The 22765-nt window shown below is 38.1% G+C and overlaps 1 protein-coding gene across 1 annotated transcript; it reads left to right on the forward strand.

The window, feature by feature from the left end:
* Positions 1–9444: 9444 nt before the first annotated feature.
* Positions 9445–22544, forward strand: LOC311429440 (WW domain-containing transcription regulator protein 1-like; the record flags this gene model as incomplete). The annotated part of the gene is made up of 5 exons (XM_084540522.1): positions 9445–9544; positions 11198–11397; positions 18264–18397; positions 18477–18589; positions 18814–22544. The coding sequence occupies 5 exons, from the start codon at positions 9445–9447 to the stop codon at positions 18996–18998; spliced, it is 732 nt and encodes a 243-aa protein (XP_084396648.1). The 3' UTR covers positions 18999–22544.
* Between the last annotated feature and the right edge of the window lie 221 nt (positions 22545–22765).

Raw genomic sequence — 22765 nt, forward strand, 5'->3', positions numbered from 1 at the left:
AAAAAGTTTAGCTTTCAGCTGTATTGCTCTAGGTAATTGAACTGGGTCTGGACAAACAGGTTTTATGACACTTTGCATCTGCTTTCCTGTTTTTTTTTTGAGTCAGTCAGGAAATCCAACCAATAAAACAATGCAGTATACCTGTTTAAGAGCAATAAACACATGAAGCAAGGTTTCCATATCCTGCCAGGATAAAAGAGGTGTAGCTACTATTGTTTGAAGATGATAAAATACAGTTCTGGTTACTGTGTCAAAGTGATCTGGAGATAGGAAACCCCTAAGGTGTTTAAAAACAGTCAGTATGTATTTTAGTGACAACTATCATACATTAAATGGTCTAGATTTTGCAATACATCGTTTGCATTGGCTGGAAGTGTGGCAACAAGTAGGTAACATTGACAGGAACACATTTTCCCCTTCAGTAGCCCATACCCACACACCACCTACATGGTGGAAAGGCTTCCTGTTTCAGGTCATTTTTAATTACCGGACATCCTGAAAGAAGCTGACACAACCCAGTTATGGTCAATGTGAATAATTTTGGCACCTGCTTCTGGTTAATAAAATAGTTCTTACAGGAGAGCTGGATTTGTTGTAGGGGACTAGTACATTCTGTGGGAATATCAGTTTTACAACACAGCTCTGGGAAAGACTTTTCTTTGTTGTTATTTATAATTAAAACCAACAACTGATTTCAAATTGAGAATTTGCATGTGTTTTGAAGACAGAGGCTAGCAGCTATAGAGATTAACAGAAATTAACTTCAGTATCAGGTAAATTAAATTCAGATGTGTGTATGACACACAGAATCACAGAATGTTAGGGATTGGAAGGGACCTTGAAAGATCATCTAGTCCAATCCGTCTGCTGGAGCAGGAACACCTAGATCAGGTCACACAGGAATGCCTCTAGGTGGGTTTTGAATGTCTCCAGAGAAGGAGACTCCACAACCCCCCTGGGCAGTCTGTTCCAGTGTTTTGTCACCCTCACTGTGGAAAAAGTTTCTTCTCATGTTTAAGTGGAACATCCTGTGTTCCAGCTTGCACTCACCGCCCCTTGGCCTATCATTAGATGTCACCAAGAAGAGCCTGGCTCCATCATCACACTCATCTTTACATATTCATAGACATTAATAAGGCCACCCCTCAGTCTCCTCCAAGCTAGAGACCCAGCTCCTTCAGCCTTTCCTCATAAGGGAGGTGCTCCACCCCCTTAATTAACCTTGTGGCTCTGTGCTGGACTCTCTCAAGCAGTTCCCTGTGCTTCTTGAACTGAGAGGGGCCCAGAACTGGACACAATATTCCAGATGTGGTCTCGCCAGGGCAGAGCAGAAAGGGAGGAGAACCTCTCTCAACCTACTAACCACAGCCCTTCTGATACACCCCAGGATGCCAGTGGCCTTCTTGGCTACAAGGGCACAGTGCTGCCTCATGGTCATCTGGCTGTCCACCAGGACCCCCAGGTCCTTTTCCCCTATGCTGCTCTCCAACAGGCCAGTTCCCAATTTATACTGGTGCCTGGAGTTGTTCTTACCCAGGTGCATGACTCTACACTTGCCCTTGTTATATTTCATTCAATTTTTCCCTGACCAACTCTCCAGCTTGTCTAGGTCTCACTGGATGGCAGCACAGCCTTCCGCCATGTCAGCCACTCCCAGTTTAGTATCATTAGCAGACTTGCTAACAGTACGCTCTATTCCCTCATCTAGTTGTCAGTGAATATATTGAGTACCTTGTCCCATGAGATTTCCCCTAGCAGTTGGTTGAAAAGGCCAAACTTCGCCCTAATGAATTCCACGGTTGTGATTCTGGTTTGTATTCTGTTTCTGCCACATGAGATCCCAAACTCCACCATCTCATGGTCACTGTAACCAAGGTTGCCATCAACCTTCACTGCTTCAGCCAGGCCTTCCTTGTTAGTGAGGACAAGATCCAGCGGCACTCCTCTCCTAATTGGCACACCCACCATTTGCATCAGGAATTTTTCATCAATGCACTGGAGGAACCTCCTGGACTGCAGATGGATGGCTGAGTAGGCCTTCCAGCAAATGTTAGCATAGTTGAAATCCCCGAGGATCTGTAATCAGGATCTGTAATCATAAGGCTGCTATCAGCTGCCTGTAGAAGGCCTCGTCAACTTCCTCATCCTGATCTCGTGGTCTGTAATAATAGACACCCACAACAGTATCACCCATGCCAGCCTGTCCCTTAATTCTCACCCACAGACTCTCAGCTCACTCCTCATCTGGCCCTGGACAGTACTCAGTACAAGTAAGCACTCATATAAAGAGCAACTCCACCACCTTGCTTGCTGGCCTGTCTTTCCTGAGCAGGACATACCCATCTATGACAGTCATGTGAGCTGTCCCACCATGTAATCGCCACCTCTGTAATTGCCACGGGATCATAATTTCCTGATTGAACAGGGATTTCTAACTCCTTTTGCCTATTCCCCATACTGCATGCATTGGTGTACAGGCACTTCAGGGAGTAAGCTGAGCACGATGATTTCACCCTAGGGACTGCATGGTCCTAAGACCTCATGGTCTCCCTCAGTGCTACAGCACGGCCCCACTGGTGCAAGCCCAGCTACAACCCTATCCATCTTCGAAGCTGGTTTAAAGTTCTCCAAATGAACCCTGCTAATTCCTGTCCCAGAACCCATTTGCCCCTGTGAGATAAACCTTTCCTGCCTATTACACAGATAAAGACCTTTACACCAGCAGCCAACTGTCTAGTAAATCTGAAATGTTAAAAGTTGATGTGTTTAAGAAATGTTGGTATTTTTTTTCAAAATCTAGCAGTTTTTAATTTCAACATCAAGAGGTTCCTGTTGTTGTAAGCATTTCCCTTCAGGGTTAATAATAATCTAAACATGTGCTAGTGAAAGACTAGTCATTTTCACAGTTGAAAACTAGATGGAATGTAAAAGCTAAAGATTTCATGAAACAATTGAAAGCAAAAAAAAAATATTTAATACATATTTTAAATAATAAAGGTTATCAATAATTGGTCATTAACATCAATGCTGTCCTTCCTCAGTCAAGCATTCCCCACTGTTATTTGTTGTTTTTTATTAGGTGATTTAAAAGGAAGTACCTAAGTTCCTACATAGTCAATCTGTAAACTTCGAAATAATTTCCTGCTAAATCATAGCTTTGATGCTGCACCTGCATTTATTTTATTTTATTTTTTTAATCTTGACACATTGAAGACAGGAAAAAGTAGTTACATGTGCATATCATAGAAATGAACATTACGATTCAAACTATGAGAAATTTCTGCATAGCTATTTTCTGCCCAGAAATCTGAATAATGGACTCTATATGTACTGGGTCCATAAAGAAAGTACAACTGCTTAGTACAACTTTTTGGTTTAATACTTCACAGATTTTTGGAACAAAATGCACTAGAACTGAAAAGCAGCATTTTTTGCTGACCTTGTTGGAAGGCTAATGCTGTTTCTGGGAAATAAGTGAAACAAGCAGTTCTTTGTTGGCAGAAAGAGAGAGAGACGAGGAGGGGAGCCTAGTCTTTTTTTCCTCACAATATCGTGACTAAGTCAAAATTGTAATATGGCTGGGTTCTTTCTTTTTTTTCTTTTATTTTTTTCACTTCTATAGACGTGGTTTTCATCAAACGGTGTTGTGTAAAGGACACCAGGCACTGGCCAGCTCATATGAATTAGTCTCTGGACTGCCCATAAACAGCGTAGAGAAGAAGATCCTGAATTGCATCGAGACACTTCTGACCCTAAAATCATAAAAGTTGTTACAATCGGTTCAACACGTGTGTCAGAAACAATTTATGCTTGCATGTTTTGGCTTCCATGACTTGCAAATTGTCTTGCCCACAAAATAATCCTTGCCTAGTATGTACCCAGAACTTAGTATGTAACAGAAAGGTCTCACACAATGCCAGAAAACCTGATTTGTTAGAATACCATTATTAATTTAAAAATAAATAAGACCAATAAAATAATTGTTTCATGTTTCATCTAACTGGAAAAAGGGAATTACATAGGACTAATCAAGATGTGAAATAAGTCTTCATAATTCCATGGACTGCAGTGCGACTGTGACGAAATACTCCAGGTTTGGAACTTAGCTCTACATTTTTATTCACTTTAATTTGAGCTAGAAAGTTGTGTAACAGCTGTTTAATGAAGAGACTTATTTCATATTACAAAACAAATTTGTTTCTCCCAAGAGAACTGAATTCAAGGGCACCTTAAATCAGTCTGCTATAAGGATGACTACTTTTGATCTGCTATGTTATATCCAATCTCCTTTACCACATGGTGGTAGAATTTTTCTTCTTAAATTTTTTGTTTGTTTGCAGAACCTTAGAAATCTTCCAGTGGGAATAGCAAACCCTGCCTAGGGAATTTAAGCTTTCTGAAGACGTTAGTTATCCTTGGACCCCTCGGAATCAGTCCAGAAGTTCTAAGGCCTCCCAAAACACAGGCTGAAAAGAGCTGTTAAGGCATTACTTATTTATTAGATGTGTCATTGAACTGAAATTGGTATTCATATTGGGCAACCTAGTCTGAGCTTAAACTGCAAGTTTTTCTATTTTAACTCAAACTCTGTTATGTTCCTCATAATATTCTAATGTAAATGCAGAATTCAAATATAACAGAGCAGTCAATAATAAAGCCAAGTAAGTAGCACAAAAATGTGGCGTATGATTATATCCTATGGAACAGAGATTTGTAGAATGTTGTTGTACTGTTACGTTGCACACAGCAGTTGGCACAAGACCTTCCTTTGACTTGGCTGGGCTCATTCAAACCTTCATTGACAAAGAGTTATCAGCTACATACAAAAAAGTGTTACTGGACTTTTCAGTACAGGAATTCACTTGAGAATGGTAAAAGAGAATCAGTAACAGTTTGGGCTAGTTCCAGGAAAAGCAGTGAAGTAAAAGACTTTTCCCAAAATAAGCTTGCATTTATACCACCCAGGGGTGGTTTTTCCATTGTTGAGATTATTTTTATTCCAATTTGTGTATTTACAGATTCGCTATTAATTTTAAATCTAGGCAATATAAGACATACCAAACATGCCTGAAGATATTTTCAGGTACTATAATTTTTCATTATGCCTATGCATATCATTGTAGCTTGCCTTTCAGAAAAGCAACTTATTTTCTTCTCAAAAATATTTTTCTTCTTGTTGTTTGAAGAACTCACATAGTAAGAATTTGAAAGCAGTGAGAACTCTTGGTCTTGTAATATGTGATCATACTTTGCCACATATCTTTTGAAGAGATTCTGTCTGGATGGTGGTTTTTGCCCAGGTAGATAGCTTTGTGGGATAAGACCTACCTGGTGTTACATACAGTGTTTTGAACAGGAAATATGAGGCACGGAAGAGGGTAGGGAAGGGAAGCTGTAGAGGAAAAAGAGGGGGAAGTATTTTTAAGTGATCATAAGTGTTGCCACAATTGTATGGTAGATAAGTGTGACCACAGATTTTGTTGGTATTGATTCTGTAAAGAAAATGTCTAGAAGGATGCAAGTAATTATATATGAAAGCATGCATGCTTAATTATTAATTACTGTACTAACTAGGGTGTAATAATAGCAAGAATCAAATAGTCTGTTGAGACTTTCGGAATTGCCCTGTCTAAGGCAGTTTTAATTTGCATGGATTTGTAAACCTCAGTGTCATTTTCACAAGCATAAATTAGGTAAAAATACGCGATGATGCTCAACACAAAACGGGTCACAGAAAGAGTTTCCAGCAAAACTGAATCTTGCTTTTAATTTATTCTACAGAAGGTTCAACCATATTAAATGTATCATTTCAGAGCTTCCATAGTTTTTTTTGCCGCAGTGAAAGGAGGCAGTCATATTTTCTGTCATAAAATGTTGAGAAGCATACACAGGACCAGTATGATCAGATTGTTTAGCTTTACAATGTATAAAGATGTTTTCTGTAACAAAGAAGATTGGTTTGGGGTGATAATTTTTCATATTTAGCAAAATGCAAATCACTTGCTAGTTTATTTCGGTTTATGCCCAGATTTGTTTTGCCGTGGTCACTGTGTGCAGTCAAAAAGTTCGAGATATTAGACAACATCTGCAACCTCATCTCCGGTGGAGAAGCTGCCTCAGTGGAGTTGCAGTATGTCCATTTGTCTCTAGATCTGTCTTCCTTTTTTATCCAGACATCACTTGGGTAGAGCTTAAAGATTTTTTATATTTGTTTTGAATTATGAGTTCCGGCGTCCTGACTGGAAGGTACTGCAGGCTACACCAGATCAGCTATATTGTACCTGAACTGAAAGTCCAGCACTTGACAGAAACATTTAGTGTCTAATGCATTTGCTGTGCTTTTGTACTGTGTTTAGCTGGGACGGAATTAATTTCATAGCAGCTGGTATGGTGCTGTGTTTTGGATTCCTGACCAGAACAGTGCTGATAACAGAGCAGTGTTTTGGCTGTTGCCGAGCAGAGCTTGCACAGTGTGGATGGAGGCTTTCTTCTTAACCCCACTATTTCCCACCACCACACACAGCTGCCCCGCCACCAGCAAGCTGGGATGCACCAGAAGCTGGGAGGAGACTGCTGGCTTGAATTGATCAAAGGGACATTCCATACTGCGTGGCCTTGTGCTCAGCCATAAAAGGCTACGGAAAGGAGGAGGAAGGGGGGGACATTAATGGTTGTGGCATTTGTCTTCCCAAGTAACCTGTGCAAGTGCTGAGGCCCTCCTTTTTAGGAAGTGGCTAAACTGCCTGCCAATGGGAAATACTGATTTATTTTTTTTTTTTATTATGCTTTGCTTGCATGCACAGCTTTGGTTCACTTAATAAACTGTCTTTATCTCAATGCACATTTTTTTCATGCTTTAATTCTTCCAATCCTTTCCCCCACCCCGTTGTGTGGGGCTGGGGTGTGACAGGGTGGGTGTTTAGTTGCTGCCTGGGGGTGGCCAACCCACCATAGCATGGTGACTGTGATTTTCAAAGCTCTGGATGGCTTTAGTGCACATTCAGAACACATTGAACAACCCCTGCCCAGTAAACTCCAAATTGTTGTATTTGTCCCATGTACTCAGATGCAATGTGCAACATATGCACATTTCTGCCAACCATCTCAAAGCTTTGTATCCAACTATTTGTGTAATGGAATTGTTCAGTCCACTAAGAAGTCCTTTTACCCTTTCTTCATCTGTCAAAACTCCAGTGGCAAATGCCATTGTTTGCAGCTTGAACAGCACTACTTCATTAGGTTTTCTGATGGATCAGTCATTCAGTAGCTTTAACTGCTCTGCCAAACTGCAGGATTTCTGGGCTGTTAGTTCATTTAGGAAGACTAAGAGAGCTGGAAGTTTTGCATTAGTACTGCCAGCGCCTCTCTCTGTTGCCTCTGGATTTGTCTGTAACATGATGGCATTTCCTTTCTGTGCATCATTTATCTTGAGTATTCCAGCTACCACTAAGTCTGCAGGGAACCTGGAAAGATCACTTATCGTTGGTAAACTTAATTTATGTTCTTTGACCTGGATGTTTCTTTAGGTCTCCTGATTTTCTCACGTCAGAATTTCTTACAGATAATAGCTGTTGATGTAGGAAGCTGCAGTTTTCAGCACAAGCCTGTCTGTATTCATGTAGTATAGCTGTCTTTAACTTAGGAGCATCATGTAGCGAACCACAAATCTGAAACTGTGTGAAGATCTAGCCCAGGTCTCTTATGGTCCTCTCAAAGCTGGTGCTAATGCACTTCCACAGAATGAAGTGGGTGGCTCTGTGCTGCAGTCTGTGGGTTCCAGGAGGCTTTACTTGGGGATCAGATGACATCTACATTGCCTCTGGAGAAATCACATTGAAGGACACACTGGCATATCTGTGCTATACTCTCCAGAACTTCTGATTCTGGAAGCACATTGCAAAGAAAGTTTAGATATGTCTGCTTGCTTTCCACAGGCCCTGGAAGGATTTACTAGTGTGGGCTTTGCACCACCTACAGGTAATAAAGCTCTTTCTAGACCCAAACTAGGTATAGCACATGAGTAATCCATGCCTATTAGATATGGCTAGTCCTGATCTGCAGAAGTAATAAAATAAATCTGCACCATGACTAAACCTTACAGTTGGCACTTTCAGAATTCACTGTATTTCACTCCGGACCTATCTGGATGTTATCAATGCTGGATGCGATTCTTAACACTATGAACAAGAAGAAGCTAAGCATGGAAGTTGAAGACACATTCCACATGCCATAGCATTTGAACTGCTGGTATAGAAAAGCTCTAAAACCTAACACATTAAAGGCTTGTTCATAACAATGTATATTGCCTTTCAGTTGAACTGAAGCAGAAGAACACTTGCAAACCTGCTGTTATTTAATTACACATCAGTTCATTCCCAGACTCAGCTGTTTTATTACTGTACAAGTAACATTTTGACCCTTCAGATATATTTTTAGAACAGCTGAATGCAGCAGTTGCTGTGGAAAGTGCTGTGGAATGTCCCAGATTTTAGTTTCATTTTGTTTTCTATAATGAGTTGCATAACAGTTTTACACTATTTTTATTTCCAGTTAATATTTGTTTTGAGCTAGGTTAGATTAATTTACATTATGTGTCCATGCACACACACACAAACTAGACCTGTCTTTGCAAAAGTAGACCACCTGGGTCCTACATGAGTCCTAAATTTGCCTGTGCAACGTGATTGTGATGCACTCAAGAATAATTCAACTGGCACAGTGCTGTTATGTGGCTAATAAGATCTAATAAGATCAAAACCTGGGCCTTAACATCTGTGCATTTATTAGCTGGTTTTGAAAAAAAAAAAAAAAAAAAGTGATTTTATCACTGTATCAATGCTACATTTTAAGATAGATTTTGTCATACATGTACTTTAGAAGATACCTTATCAAAACTATCTGTACTCATTTGAAAGCACAGACACATGGCTTCTCTATATTTGCTGTTTCTGAGTCTATTCATAAAGTCTGCTGCTAAGATAGGTGTCCGGTATTGAAAGTGAACGAAGAGTTACCTGAATCCCTTTTTTTCTTGAAGCAGCGTATGCTGGAGAAAAATGTGGTGTCAGCAGGTTCAAATGACATCTGGTGAATTTGTCCCTATTACTCAACTCAATGGCTTTTTAGAACTCATTCCAATTAGTGGCAGTTTTGAACAGAGCTGTTTCTCTCTGGACGTATGTCCAGAGGTTTCAGACCTACAAACCTCTGAGAAGAAAGGCACTGACAGGAACAGGAGCATTGCCAAATAACACAAATGGTGTGGAGTTGGTTGAGGATCGCTCCGACCTAGTCCTTTGCCTTCTATATATCTCCTGTACTGAAACTTGTAAAAAATTCTCATAGCTGTAGCTTTATCAAACACAGATGATGTAAGTCCCTTTTATTGGAAGTAGCATGAATTTTTGTTGTTTCTTAGAAATATAACCACAGAAAAAGGATAACATGAGGAGGAGGAAGCAGATGAATGTGCAAGAGGTGATAGCAGTCAATAACCCTGGTTTCATGTGGAAGCATGATGTCATTTGTGTGGATGCAGCTGTTTGTGAGCCACACATACACTGAATCAGTAAGAACGTTATATTGCTGCAGAGCTGCTTTTAGCTTGGATTATTTATTGAGCTGAATTTGCTTCTGAAGCTAAAATGTCATGCAGCTGCACTCCCAAGTGGTTCCATAGTGCTGTACCTACGTGTTGCTGGATCACCCAGAATTTAAAAGTCAGTTCAGATCTATGTGAGCACATGTCAATAAATTTGTCAAATGAAGCAAGGCAAAGTTTATGCTGGCCCAATGCCTGTGTACCTGCTTTATTCCAACTGCAGAAAAACAAGCAACACCCAATTTGGCAAAAAACTAACTAGCAAGAAGTCAACCTCTCTCTTTTTTTTTTTTTTTTCTTTTAATTTTTTAACTTGGGACTAGTAGAGTGAGTTAAGATCAATATTTTGCATTGTATGTGTATCATACATTTGATCCAGGCTTTAAAATCATCAACCAATTTCTTTCAATGCACACTTTCAAGAGGGATTGCTCTACCATATCCTTCAAGGTCAGTGATATGCACAACATTAATATCCAGGTCTGAGAAGCAGAGAACTGAGTTGAGATTTCTGTTTTCATATGGTAAGAGCAATGAGTGAAAGACAAAAAGGAAAATACAAATCATAGTCCTTTGGAAAGAAAGACATTGTACCTTTTTTAGGAAGTATTTTAGTACCTGGGATATTCTTGTTAAAACAGTAGAGCTTTGTTAATTACATTATTGCCTCACTAGTGAAAGAATCCTTGCACAAATGTCAATTTTAAAGCAGTATGTGGGTATCACTTGTTATCCAGACTGGCTTTAGGCACTGTATGTATTTTTTACTGGAAATGTGGAGGAAGAAAAGAACTGTTCATTCTATGGCACACAAAAGGCATTGCATTGCTGAGAACTGATGTATTTTACTCAAAAATAAAATGGAGGTCCAATCAAACCTAACTCTTAGAGTAACTTACTTTTCTTTCTACCAATACTAACCATTGTCACATACTATCAACAAAATGGAGGTACAAAAGAGGCTGTGCAGCCACCCTGCTTTGTCTCATTTTCCTCCTGTTTTTTTCCCACTACAAATAGGGAAACATCTTCAGAGAGATGGGATGTTTCTGTTTCTATGTACAAGTGATACCTCCTGGTGAAAGTTCCAGTTGATTATTTTGGCTTTGTGGCATGATTACCAAAAACATCTAGCTAGCTCACTGCATGTTATAGGTACACATTTATAGAGAAGTTTTCAATTAAAAAGTTTGCATATCATTTACTACCTATGACTAGGTAAATATTTGAACATACCAGGATCATAGAATCATAGAAGGGTTTGAGTTAGAAGGGACCTTAAGGATCGCCCAGTTCTAACCTCCCTTCCATGAGCAGGGACAACTTCCACTGGATCAGATTACTCAAAATATGACTTTAAATACTTGTTGTATCTTAAGTATTTAAATTTCATACACATATAAAATATTTCAGATTATTTATTAAGCAATTACTAGTATCAGATCTTGCCAGGTAGCATAGTTCTCTCGATCATTAGAAGTAAATAATTCTAATGATGCTATACTCACTGTAGATGAGCAATATGTGTCGTAGGCATTCTGTTACCTTAAAGTACAATTGTTCTTAATCAGACTTGATTTCTTTTCTTTCCCACAGTTATGAATCACCAACACCAAATAACACACAGCACAGCTATCTCACAGCAAAGTCGTCCTCCCCAGACCCCACAGCCAGGGCTGTTGAACATGCCCAATGCACTGACCACACAGCAGCAGCAGCAGCAGAAGTTGAGGCTCCAGAGAATCCAAATGGAGAGGGAGCGAATTAGGATGCGTCAGGAGGAGTTACTGCGACAGGTAACACCAAGGATACGCTTCTATTCTGTTCAAGAGCTTTTGGTTCGATGCATCCAAATTTTTAGCAGGTACAATTAGTAGCACTGTTAATTTATGTCAAGGTTAAACATTGCTTTAGGTAAGGATAACCAAAAAACTAATACAAATAGAGTCTTCATGAACAGAGAACATTTCATTTTTTCTCTCAACTAGCATTGAGCAGAGCACAAAATGTCATATAGCAGTTCTTGGAAAACAAAGTATAAGGAAAGAGACTCAAGAGTCACAGGCCTCAACTGTTTCTTACTCTCTATGATGGCAATGTAAAGACCAAATTCTGTTTAACAGCTGTTTATAAATCTAGAACAACTATCACTGGTTATTTCTCAGTCTACTTTGATTTCCGTAAAAGACCATGTTCATGCTTCATTGAAGATAAGGCAGAACATACAGGCTTGTTCTTGAATCTGATCCCAGTTTTATAATTTGCAACCTTTACCTTTAATTGAAATAAAAACACATTCATATATTACATGAGTACCTCAATTTTGCTGACTTTTCAGAGATGTGTTTCTGTAGGTGTTTTGTTTATTTTTCTATTTCATAAGTTTTAGCTCTGTATAATGACTCACATTGAATAAAATAGATAGGTAGTTTCCTTTACACTGCCTTAAAGAAATAAACAGAGTCTTTTATTCTGCTAGAGACCACTCTACTGATGATATTGTGCTTTGCACAGTATATTAATCAGCTTCCTTAGAGAAAATAAACAACCTGTTTCCATTAGGAACAATGTGAACTAAGTAAATTTTACCAAGGATATCACCATTATGGCCAGTGACCTTGTAAACGCTACAGTTACAGGTCCAAGTAGCTTTGAAAATGGTGACTTTCACAAAAATCAAAGAATCACAAATTGGCCTCACACTAGACATCATGCCACTGGTCACCACTCTCTGGGCTCAGCCATTCAGATAGTTTTCAAACCTCACCTCATCCAGCCCACACATTAACAGCCTCTCTGTGAGGAAAATATAGGGGACAGCGTCAAAAGCTTTACTGAAGCCTAGGTATACAATATTCACTGTTCTTGCCTTTTCTCCCAGGCCAGTCACATAATCATAGTTGTTTATCAAGTTGGTCAAGCATGACCCTCTTGGGGAATCCATGCTGACAACTCCTGATGATTTTCTTGTTCCTGGAAATGTTTTCCAGGATTAGCTGCTTCATCATCTTCTCAAGGATCAAGACGAGGCTGATCACTCTGTAGTTTCCTGGGTCCTTCTTCTTGCTCTTGTTGATGTTAGGAGAGACATTTGCTTTCCTCCAGTCTTTAGCCACTTCTCCCAGTCACCATGTTTGATCAAAGCTTATCAAGAGTGGCCTCACAATGACATCTGCCAGCTCCCTCAACACTCATGGCTACATCCTATCAGGGCCCATGGATTTAGTATGTCCAGCATGCATAATTATTCCCTGACCTGGTCCTTTTCCACCAAGGGTGCATCTACCTTGCTTCAGTCTTTTCTTCTGGTCTCCAGGACCTGGGATTCCTGAAGGCCAGTCATTCTGGTAATGACTTTGCCAAAGAAGGCATTTGGTAGCTCACTTTTCTCAGGTCCTCTGTAACTGGGTGGCCAGTGTAATTCAGCAGTGAGCCCGTATTTCCTCTGGTCTTCCTTTTGTCACATATGTAAAGCCCTTCTTTGTTGTCTTTTACATACCTAGACAGATTCAATTCTAAATGGGCTTTAGCTTTCCTGATGTCATATTTGCATGCTTGGACAATGTCTCTGTATTCCTCCCTGGTCACCCGTCCTCATTGACAGCCTCTATGAAATTAATAATTCTGTGGAATTACTATTTCATGTCTGCAGCTCTTTTGCCTTTGGGTCATTTCAGGGTAACAATTGTTTATACTGTATTTATAAATACAGTGTGACCAGTCTTGGCAGCACTTAAAAACATGTTTGTGACCAGGATAAAGATGACAATAGGCTGAACTTTTCTGATGTGTTAGAGTACCTTAAGTTGCTGTAATTTTTGGAAATGGTAGTGACTTCTGTAGAATGCAAAAAGAAACTTAAGAAAAATCCTCACACTTAGATGACCTTTAAGAGAGAGTAGCAGAGTCTGTGTAAAGGATGGGTAGCCACAAGTAAGTGAAGAGTGGTACTCACTCTTGTTCTGACAAGTTGGAGGAGAATTAGTGAGAAAAAATATATCAGTGTTGAAAACAGACTGGAACATCTAAATGACCTCTAGTAGGCATTGTAGGGTAGCAAAGAAAAGGGGACATACCCACTTAGTGGGTGTGAAATAGAGTTCTGGATGATCAGAGCAGATCTATCAAAAGGGAAATATACTCACAAATAATTTGTTTTATTTTATAAGCAGCAGTCATGAAAATCTTGAATTAGTGACCAGTGTTTTGGTTTCCTCTCGGAAAAAAAAAAAAGAAAAAAAAGAAAAAAACAGGAAAAAAAAGCAGAATTGCAAAAATTTTAGTGAGAGTATTTGTAAAAACAGTTTATGATAATATATTTGCAACATTTATATTTTTACTCTTTTATCTCCTTCCTCTAAATGTATGTATAAGAACTTAAAGAAATTCTCTTTAACAAAATTAATTAAAATTCATTTATAGTTTTTGAATCTGTACAGCACTAACAGCATTTGAAAATAAAGAAAAAAGAAAAAAAATTAAATTATGTTCCTTTTATAAATCCTGAGGAAACACCTATTTTTGCATGTGATTATTCCCAACATCTTTGGTGAATATTTGTACATGCTCAAAGTTAAGCATGTGCTCAGTGCTCTTGCTGAACAGGCATGTGAAAGGCAGATACAAGTCTGTTAATGTCTCTGAAATTTTTTATCTACTTGTCTCAGGGCTGAATTTGACTTTTATGGTTCAGACCTGAGTCTAAAAACTGTGCTGACACCAATGTCTTGTGCCCATGATCAATTTCCATTTACCTTAATTTCTGGGAACTACATTACATTATATCACCTGTGTGTGCAGAATAACTGCGTTCAAGGTAGTGTTCTCTGACCTGATCAGTAATCCCAAGTCTTGCACATACATTCTTTACTATCAAGAGCTCAGAACGTAATAGTGCTGGCCATAGGAAGAGAGTGGACGTAATTTGCTCTGAGTTTAGTCATATTGTCATCATGCTAATAATGCAGCTAGCTATTTCTACTTTCTTTGGACCTGTTTTTGCTCCAGAGCAAGAGCAAATTAAGCTTCAGAACAGTTGAACCATTAACACAATGGCTGGTTTCCCTGCCCTGCTGACTGTTCTACTTTGAAACTAATACGTGTAAAACATTATGCAGCTGTGCTGTGCTTAATAAAGTCTTCAACTTATTATGCTTATTATGCTGTGTAGCACCCTGCACTAATGCTCTTTGTTTAAGATACGCATTATATAAAGCAGGACAGTATCACTTTGCATTACTAAAATTTCCAGAACTGGGTTAGCTTCTAGGAGACAACATATTTGCAACTCGAGGAAGGTAAGATGTAAAATCTATCCTTTGCAACAGAACTTTGTACACTTCCTGCCATTAGCCTGAATAGCAGTGAACCCTGGCATCTGAGAAGAATGTGGCAAATCACTCTGGAACAGGACCCTTTGCTACTGTTTTTGCTTTTTTAGTGTGACCTATCTAAGGGAAAAATGCTGACTAAAAGTGTGCACTGCTGCTAGGCGACTCCAAGGAGGTGCAGAGAGCTTGAGCAAGATGGGAGGAATTCTTTCAGTCTTTAACAAATCCGATTTCAGCCTGGCAGCAGCTGCTGGCTCCCTGTAGCCACTCCTGGCTGCAGCTGCTTGGGTGGAGCAGCATACCCAGCCTGAAGGAGCATGTGGTCCTGGAGGCACTCTGCTTAGGGGATTTGTTTACTGCTTTGTCCTTCTCTGCATTAGTTGGTAAAGCCGCTAGAACAGCAAACTCAGTGCATGCAGGAAGGGCGTTGTGTTTCAGCAAGCCAGGATGACTGAACTTTCCTTGCTCAGTTTTGTCATTCTGGAAAGAGTTTTCTTTCTTACTGGTTTGTTTTTCTCAGCTTTCCAAAGGAAATGGGAGAAATCTGCTTGCTGCCGAAGAGCTTTCTTGGAAGTTGAAGTAACTAGAGTTGATTTCAGTAAAAAATCTCTGAAGTGTCATATAGGAAAGATATCCAAGTGCTCTTCTCTTCATGTACAAATGCCATCTTTCAGCTCATCTGGAAGGGCAAAAATAGTCACAAAAAAGCAACGCATCTCATAGGTAGCTTTCTAATCCCCTTATCCTATTCCATAAATGTGTGTATGGAAAGGTACAGGGGCTCAAAAGCAGCTGTAGAAGGAGTGGTGTATGGGGACACAGATGAAAATTTATCACGGTTTTGTGGCTCAAGAATAGAAGGTCACTTGCATGCTACAGCCTGCACAGAAAAATTTTATTACTTTATTTTTAGTAATAGCATTTGATTTTTAGAAATGACAGCCAAGTGCTAACAAACGTATTTTACATATTGTCAAACTAGGGGAAAGGCTTTTATTTCTTCTTTTTGTTCCATTCTTACCTTTTTTAGCGTGGAACTCTCTCCAGTAAGATTTGAAAATTCAATGCCTAAGTATTAAAGACATGAACTTTATCTCTGGATTGGACTTTTAACAAAAAAAAATCTTGGCAAAGTATGTCCTGCATCATTTTCGCTGTCTTCCTTTTCATCTTTCTTCCTGTATCTTCCTGTATTTCTTTCTCCTTCCTTCCTTCCTTCCTTCCTTCCTTCCTTCCTTCCTTCCTTCCTTCCTTCCTTCCTTCCTTCCTTCCTTCCTTCCTTCCTTCCTTCCTTCCTTCCTTCCTTCCTTCCTTCCTTCCTTCCTTCCTTCCTTCCTTCCTTCCTTCCTTCCTTCCTTCCTTCCTTCCTTCCTTCCTTCCTTCCTTCCTTCCTTCCTTCCTTCCTTCCTCTATTTATTTCTCTATTTCTTTCTCTCTGTCTTGCTAGTGTTAGTTTTGCTTGTGTTGTTGCAGTTGCTATTTACTTCTTATATTTAAAAAAGTATTTTCACCATCTTCATGTAGACAGTTAAAAAAGCAGGTCTGCCCATTTTCTGAGATTTGTATATTTTCACAGACATACATAAGCTATCATGCGTAAACTATTAAAACTATTTAGTCTGTGTATTTTTAGCATTTATTAAATAATTACATAATCTAATGGAGATTACTATTTATCAGTCAGTTACTGGCAATTTGATTATAAGTGAAGCATTATGATAATGGGCACCAATAGATTTTAGTTCCCAATGCATAATGGTTGCATTATTAATGCAGAGACCAGACTGGTCCTCCTTAGTGAACAAATCAATTGTAGTAGTAAATCAATTGTAATAGTAAAGCATTACATTCTAGCCTCAAAAAATTGTTTATTTTTCTGTATTTGGGAGAATGATTGAGTGACCGATTCAGCAGAGAAAGGTTTTGTACTACACTTTAAATAAAGCATTTATTTTCCTTATTTCATAAAAATATGTAATAATAATTAGGTTGATTGAAACAGGTTTACTGATACAGCTTCAGTATTTTTAAGGTCTTGGGATGTTTGGAACATCTCTGTGGAGCCAAACAATAATTGTATTAGAACTCTGTACCACTAGATGTCATGGTTGTTTCATGGAGCTACAACAAGGAGGATTTATCTTCCAGGAAGAGTTGAAAAAAGTTTCCTTTGGCTCTAATTGCTCGTTTGTCATTTTTAAGACAGTATACAAGAGACAGATCATTAGGCAGATACTTATTATTAAGCAGAGGGTTTGTTATTGGATTAAATTCTTGGTTGCAGTGGTTTTCTTCTAATTTGCTAAGTACTTTATGGTTCCAACTTGGATTATTCTGCTTTGGTATCTAGCAAATTATATCATCTAGTTTGTCATCAGAAGGGCAACAAAGATAGCGAAGGGTCTGGAGGGCAAGATGTATGAGGAGCAGCTGAGGTCCCATGATTTGTTCAGTCCAGAGAAGAGGAGACTGAGGGGAGCGGGCCTTGTGGTGGCGGGCTGCTCTCTCACAAGGGGAGCAGAGGGGCAGGCACTAGCTCTGCTCTCTGGGGACAGTGACAGGACCCAAGGGAATGGCATGGAGCTGGGACAGGGGAATGTCAGGCTGGATATCAGGCAGAGGTTGTTCACTGAGAGGGTAGTTGGACACGAGAACAGGCTCCCCAGGGACCAGGTCACTGCACCAAGCCTGCTGGAGTTCAGGAAGCATTTGGACAAAGCCCTCAGGAATGGGGTTTAATTTTTACTTAGTCCTGTGTGGAGCTGGGAATTGGACTCAGCTATCCTTGTAGGTCCCTTCCAACTTGGGATATTCTGTGATTTCATAGTTCTAACTCTTGCCCAGCAGTTTATACTGAGAGCAATTTCACTTAAGGTAAGATGTTAGAAGAAACACATGAGAGATTAAATTTGATGTTTTAAATTGTTTTATTATTCCTACTCCAGCTCTCAGAGTAGCCAACCTCACTGAAAAGTAAACTGAAATTATAATTTGAATGTTGCACAGCTCTCATAGACACGTGAAAACCCTCAATTGGATTTAGCTGGCCCTTGAAGTGTGGACAGGCAATTAATAATTGGTGGTAATGTGCAGACCTATCAGTGTTTCTGGTGGGGCAACATACAAGTTGTCCTAAATTACAACATAGGTAGTTTGACTTTGTAGCTATTATCTCTGTGGCTGCAAAGCTGTAGAGTTGTCATCAGTTACATTGTTTAGAATTACTTTCCTGAATAAAAAGAGGTATATATATTGCAGGTTCTCTTTTGTGAGACTGCAGTGATTCTGAGCTGTTGGAATAACCTTTCTCTTTTATTTATTTGCCTTTTCAGGAAGCTGCACTGTGCAGGCAACTTCCCATGGACTCAGAAAACATGACCCCAGTTCAAACAGCTGTGAGCACAGCAGCCATGACACAAGACATGAGACCTGTTACAAATAATGGATCTGATCCTTTCTTGAACAGGCAAGTTCATGTCCTCCATATTAGACAATCTACACTTTTAAAGTTGTCTCTCTAAAGCAATTTCTGTTTCTATTTATAGTGGGCCATACCATTCCAGGGAACAGAGTACAGACAGTGGTTTGGGATTAGGGTGCTACAGTATACCAACAACACCTGAAGATTTCCTCAGCAACGTAGATGAGATGGATACAGGTAGAATAACCTGATTTACCTTAAAGTATAATGATATTAACAATGTCTTATTATAGCTAATAATGTTTTATAATTGTGTAATTTTTTAAGGTAACATTTGTAGAGGATAGGCATTATTTTAAATGCTTATGGGAAACAGGGAGGATAATTTTTATATTAAGTGTGTTGTTTTAAATTACTTCTAAGAAGAGTTTGGTATAAAAATTCTTCTTTACTTTTCCCAGGAGAAACTATAGCACAGACAACAATGAACATAAATACACAACAAACACGTTTCCCTGATTTCCTCGACTGTCTTCCAGGAACAAATGTTGATCTTGGGACATTAGAGTCAGAAGACTTGATCCCTATCCTGAACGATGTGGAGTCAGTACTCAACAAAAATGAGCCCTTCCTTACATGGCTGTAGTCATCCATTATTCAATGCTGATTCAGCCTATAATGTAATTCAGAGTTTCTTTTTCCTCTTTAGATAGAGGTAGAATATCTGAAAATCCTCAGAGATTACTGCGTTAATGATTTTTGTTAGTTTAATCTCTGCGTGGGTTTGATTGACACTAACTTAAATGTAAAATACATATATGGATACACATACATAAATATCATACATAAATATGTATTTCTTCCTCTTCAGAAGAGCACACACTAGTTTACGCATTTGTATAATTCTTTTACTTTTCAGATCAGGCAGAAATGTTTCACTTTAAGGACAGAAATTTAGTATCATTTGTGCATGTCTTTGACTGATCTTCTAGGTATTGATTAACATCACAAACCCTTAATGAATCACAAAAGCTAACTACTAGGTCACTTGGTTCAGAAAACCAGCACAGCAACAGACCATGTAAGCAGTTTTATTACTATATTTATGACAATACTATCAGAGGCTTTTTTATCAACTTCTTTAAGCTTTAAAAATATTTTTTATTATTAGCAAAACTGTGCTGTGTGGACTATAGATTAAATCTGATCCATATCAGCCATAGTAATTCTCATTATATATTTGTAAAGGCACAAACAGTACTATTGCAGGTTTGTTTGTTTGTTTTTTCAGTATATTACTGTATAGTTTTCAGGTAGTAAATATGCTTTCATTTTTAAAGTACCAGGATTGTTCAGCAACAGTTTCATACTGCTATAGTGTTGTAAAATAAAACAGACTGGTACTAACTGCACACTTTTTAAAATAATGTGTTACAAAAAAGCAATTTTTAATGGATCTTAGATTTTGATGTTTATTATATTAAACACTACAATTTTGTAAATTAACACATGAACAAACAATTTTTATGTATAAAAATCTGGCAAATAATGCAAAAAGCTGCTGTTGAAATCAAGACAGAAAAATGTGGCACAACTTGGTAATATCATATGTAGTGGGAAAAAGTGTTCGCTCATACTGTTTTCAGTAATGTGCTTAACTGACAATGTCAAACTGTACATGTAGTTGTATACATGAAAAAAGATGGTAACTTTATCAGGGCAAAGCTAAGCAGTATTGTTACTTGTCTTGTAAAGTTGCATAGTTCTTAAGTCTTTCAGTTACTGTAATTTGTGTACAGGACACAAGGCATAATGTTCTCTTTGCACTTCTACCTATTGTATATCCTACAAATACTTCTTTCTCAGAGGTTTGGGACTGAGAAGGCATCAAGGACATAAAGCATCTAGTTCCCCTGAAATGCAAATGAAGTCCTAAAATTCTTAAATATTTTGAGGATATATTATTTATAATCTATGAATTTAAGCTTTTTATATTGAAAAATGTCTTTTTATGAAAAGCGTGAAAACTTTTCTTTGAGCTTAATCTGGGTTGTGTAGAGAGAGGAAGAGATGTAGCACTCAGTGTAAATGTGTGTTTTTCAGATCTAACAACACTTAGTAAGATATTACCAATGAGCTAGAGTATTGATCACTAAAGACTTTTTTCCATCTGGTGGGATGAACGTAGGTGAAAAGGTCAGAGATGAAGTTATGGGAGCATGAGAAGGCTTGGAAGTAGAATGATTATGTAACAAAATTTGATCCATATTGGGAAGGGTCACTGCAAAATGGGATACACACCAAATAAGTCACCAGCATTCAATAGAAGACATAGTAGAACTTGATACAGTAAACTACCTTGCAGTTGATGAACTGATGAGTGTACATTATACCAAAAGTTGAAACCTAAAATTCTCACATCAAAATGTAGAAAAAGGAGAGGGAAGGCAACATCTTACAGTCATGGAGTTGTATTACATAATGAAAAGTAGCTCTTTTTGTATATATATATTTTTTCTAATATAAAATGCAATGTGACAGCAGAGATATGTGTGCACAGAATTTAATTACTGAATGGTCACTGTGTTTCTTTCATTCTTTCGGGGGGTCTTCTTTGTTTGTTCATTTGTTTGTTGGTTGGTTTTGTTTCTTTTTTTAATTTCTGCTAGTGCTGTTGAAGTAACAGAAATTTCTTTTCCACAAACAAGGGACCGGGCAGGGCTGACCAATGTTGCTGTAGCTATGATTAATCTCTTTTAAGATTACTTCAGGTTGTCAGCCACAGTGAAAAATGGCTTTGTTCTTTGGCATAACTCACTGTATGAAAAACTGTGGTGAAAGAATTTTTGGTGTTTTGGCATCTGGTTGTGGTGCCAACTTGTAAGGTCAGCTCTTCAGCACTGCATTATTTGCCTAACAGACTGAAAGACATCAGTGCTAGAACAATTTAAAATAGCTGCAGATCAATGCTCCAGTATGATTCGGTTGATAAAGCTCATCATTAGATTATATTTAGAAAATGCAGTTTGTTAATTTGCTAGTAAGTAAGTACTACTGTAAATTTAAGTTTTGTCATAATACATCATATTCCAAGCAGGTCAAGATTTCATCTGGTGTGAATTAGCTAGCCTGTACTGGCTTCTGTTTGGCTACACTGATTCTCATCAAATGGAGGCGACAGCTCTTACAATGAAAACTGATACAGTTTTCTGTTGAAGTCACATACGTTTATCAGAATTACAAAGCTGGAAATTTGATTCCTCTTTCAAGTGTTTCAAGTGGTTAGGTGTCTATGTTCAAAAAGTTAAAGAGGTAAAAAATCAGAAACCGTGTCTTCCATATTCTGTAATAAAACAAGAAGGTGCTACTATGTGAAACATTATTGTCAGTGTAAAGCAACTACCAGAATCTTAGGTTGGATCTTTACTCAGTCATGAGCCAAACCATGGTTAAGTTAAAAGTGATTATTTATACTGTAAGCTTTTATTTCTTGTAATGGAGAGGATATATAAGATGAAGCACAGCAACAGCAAAATCTATTTTAAGTTCTTTTTTAAAAACAGTTTCTAGCTTTAAACAGGCTTATGGTAGAACTTTTATTCAAAGCACATTTAATTCTTCTGAAACTTAATTTTTTGTTGACAATATTTTACTGTACTATTTCAGGTTTTGAACAGTTACTTCACTAAATGTATGCCATCTACATGTAGAATAAATGCAGTATATGTGCCAGCTGTATAGCTGCACCATCACTGAGGGTGGCATACAGAAGTGTTGATGATACAGAGTAATGGAGTGTTGTTAATTACAGTTTGGTTTTTGGTAATACCATAAGAATGTAATTTGGGGAGGGATTGGGTTTGACTTTTTGAAAACAAATGCTATATGGGGGAAGGAGAGGGTTAAAATGTCTATTTTGAATACAGAAAAACATGAGCGTTCAAATAAACTTCTTTCCTAATATAGTGCATCCATGTACATGCTAATACTTTAACTTTTTATTTACTTTTTCCATCTTGTTATATGACGTGTTATATTTGTTATTAATTTAGAGTACCTCGCAACCGATTGTATGTATCAAAAGCAATCAGATCAAACTGTTGTATTGAGGGTTTGAATCTGCTTTTTATTATTATTATTTTATTTCTTTGATGTTGTACCTGAAAAATAAAATGAATTTTAAAATTCTGGATACGTATTTGTTTATTAATTATTATTTTTTTTTCCTTTGAGGATTTTACTGTATGCTTCCTGGAGAACTGTACATGCTTGTAATAAAGGTAAAGGCATCTATTCTGTGGAAAAGATATACATTAAATTAAATGATTGGCACTTAGCAAAAGAAATGTTATTTTACGGTTTCAGTTTAATAGTAGTTGTTTTGGACATTGGTTACAATTACAGTTTTACATG

Source organism: Aythya ferina, assembly GCF_964211825.1.
Source record: "Aythya ferina genome assembly, contig: HAP1_SCAFFOLD_1115, whole genome shotgun sequence".
Taxonomy (NCBI): domain Eukaryota; kingdom Metazoa; phylum Chordata; class Aves; order Anseriformes; family Anatidae; genus Aythya; species Aythya ferina.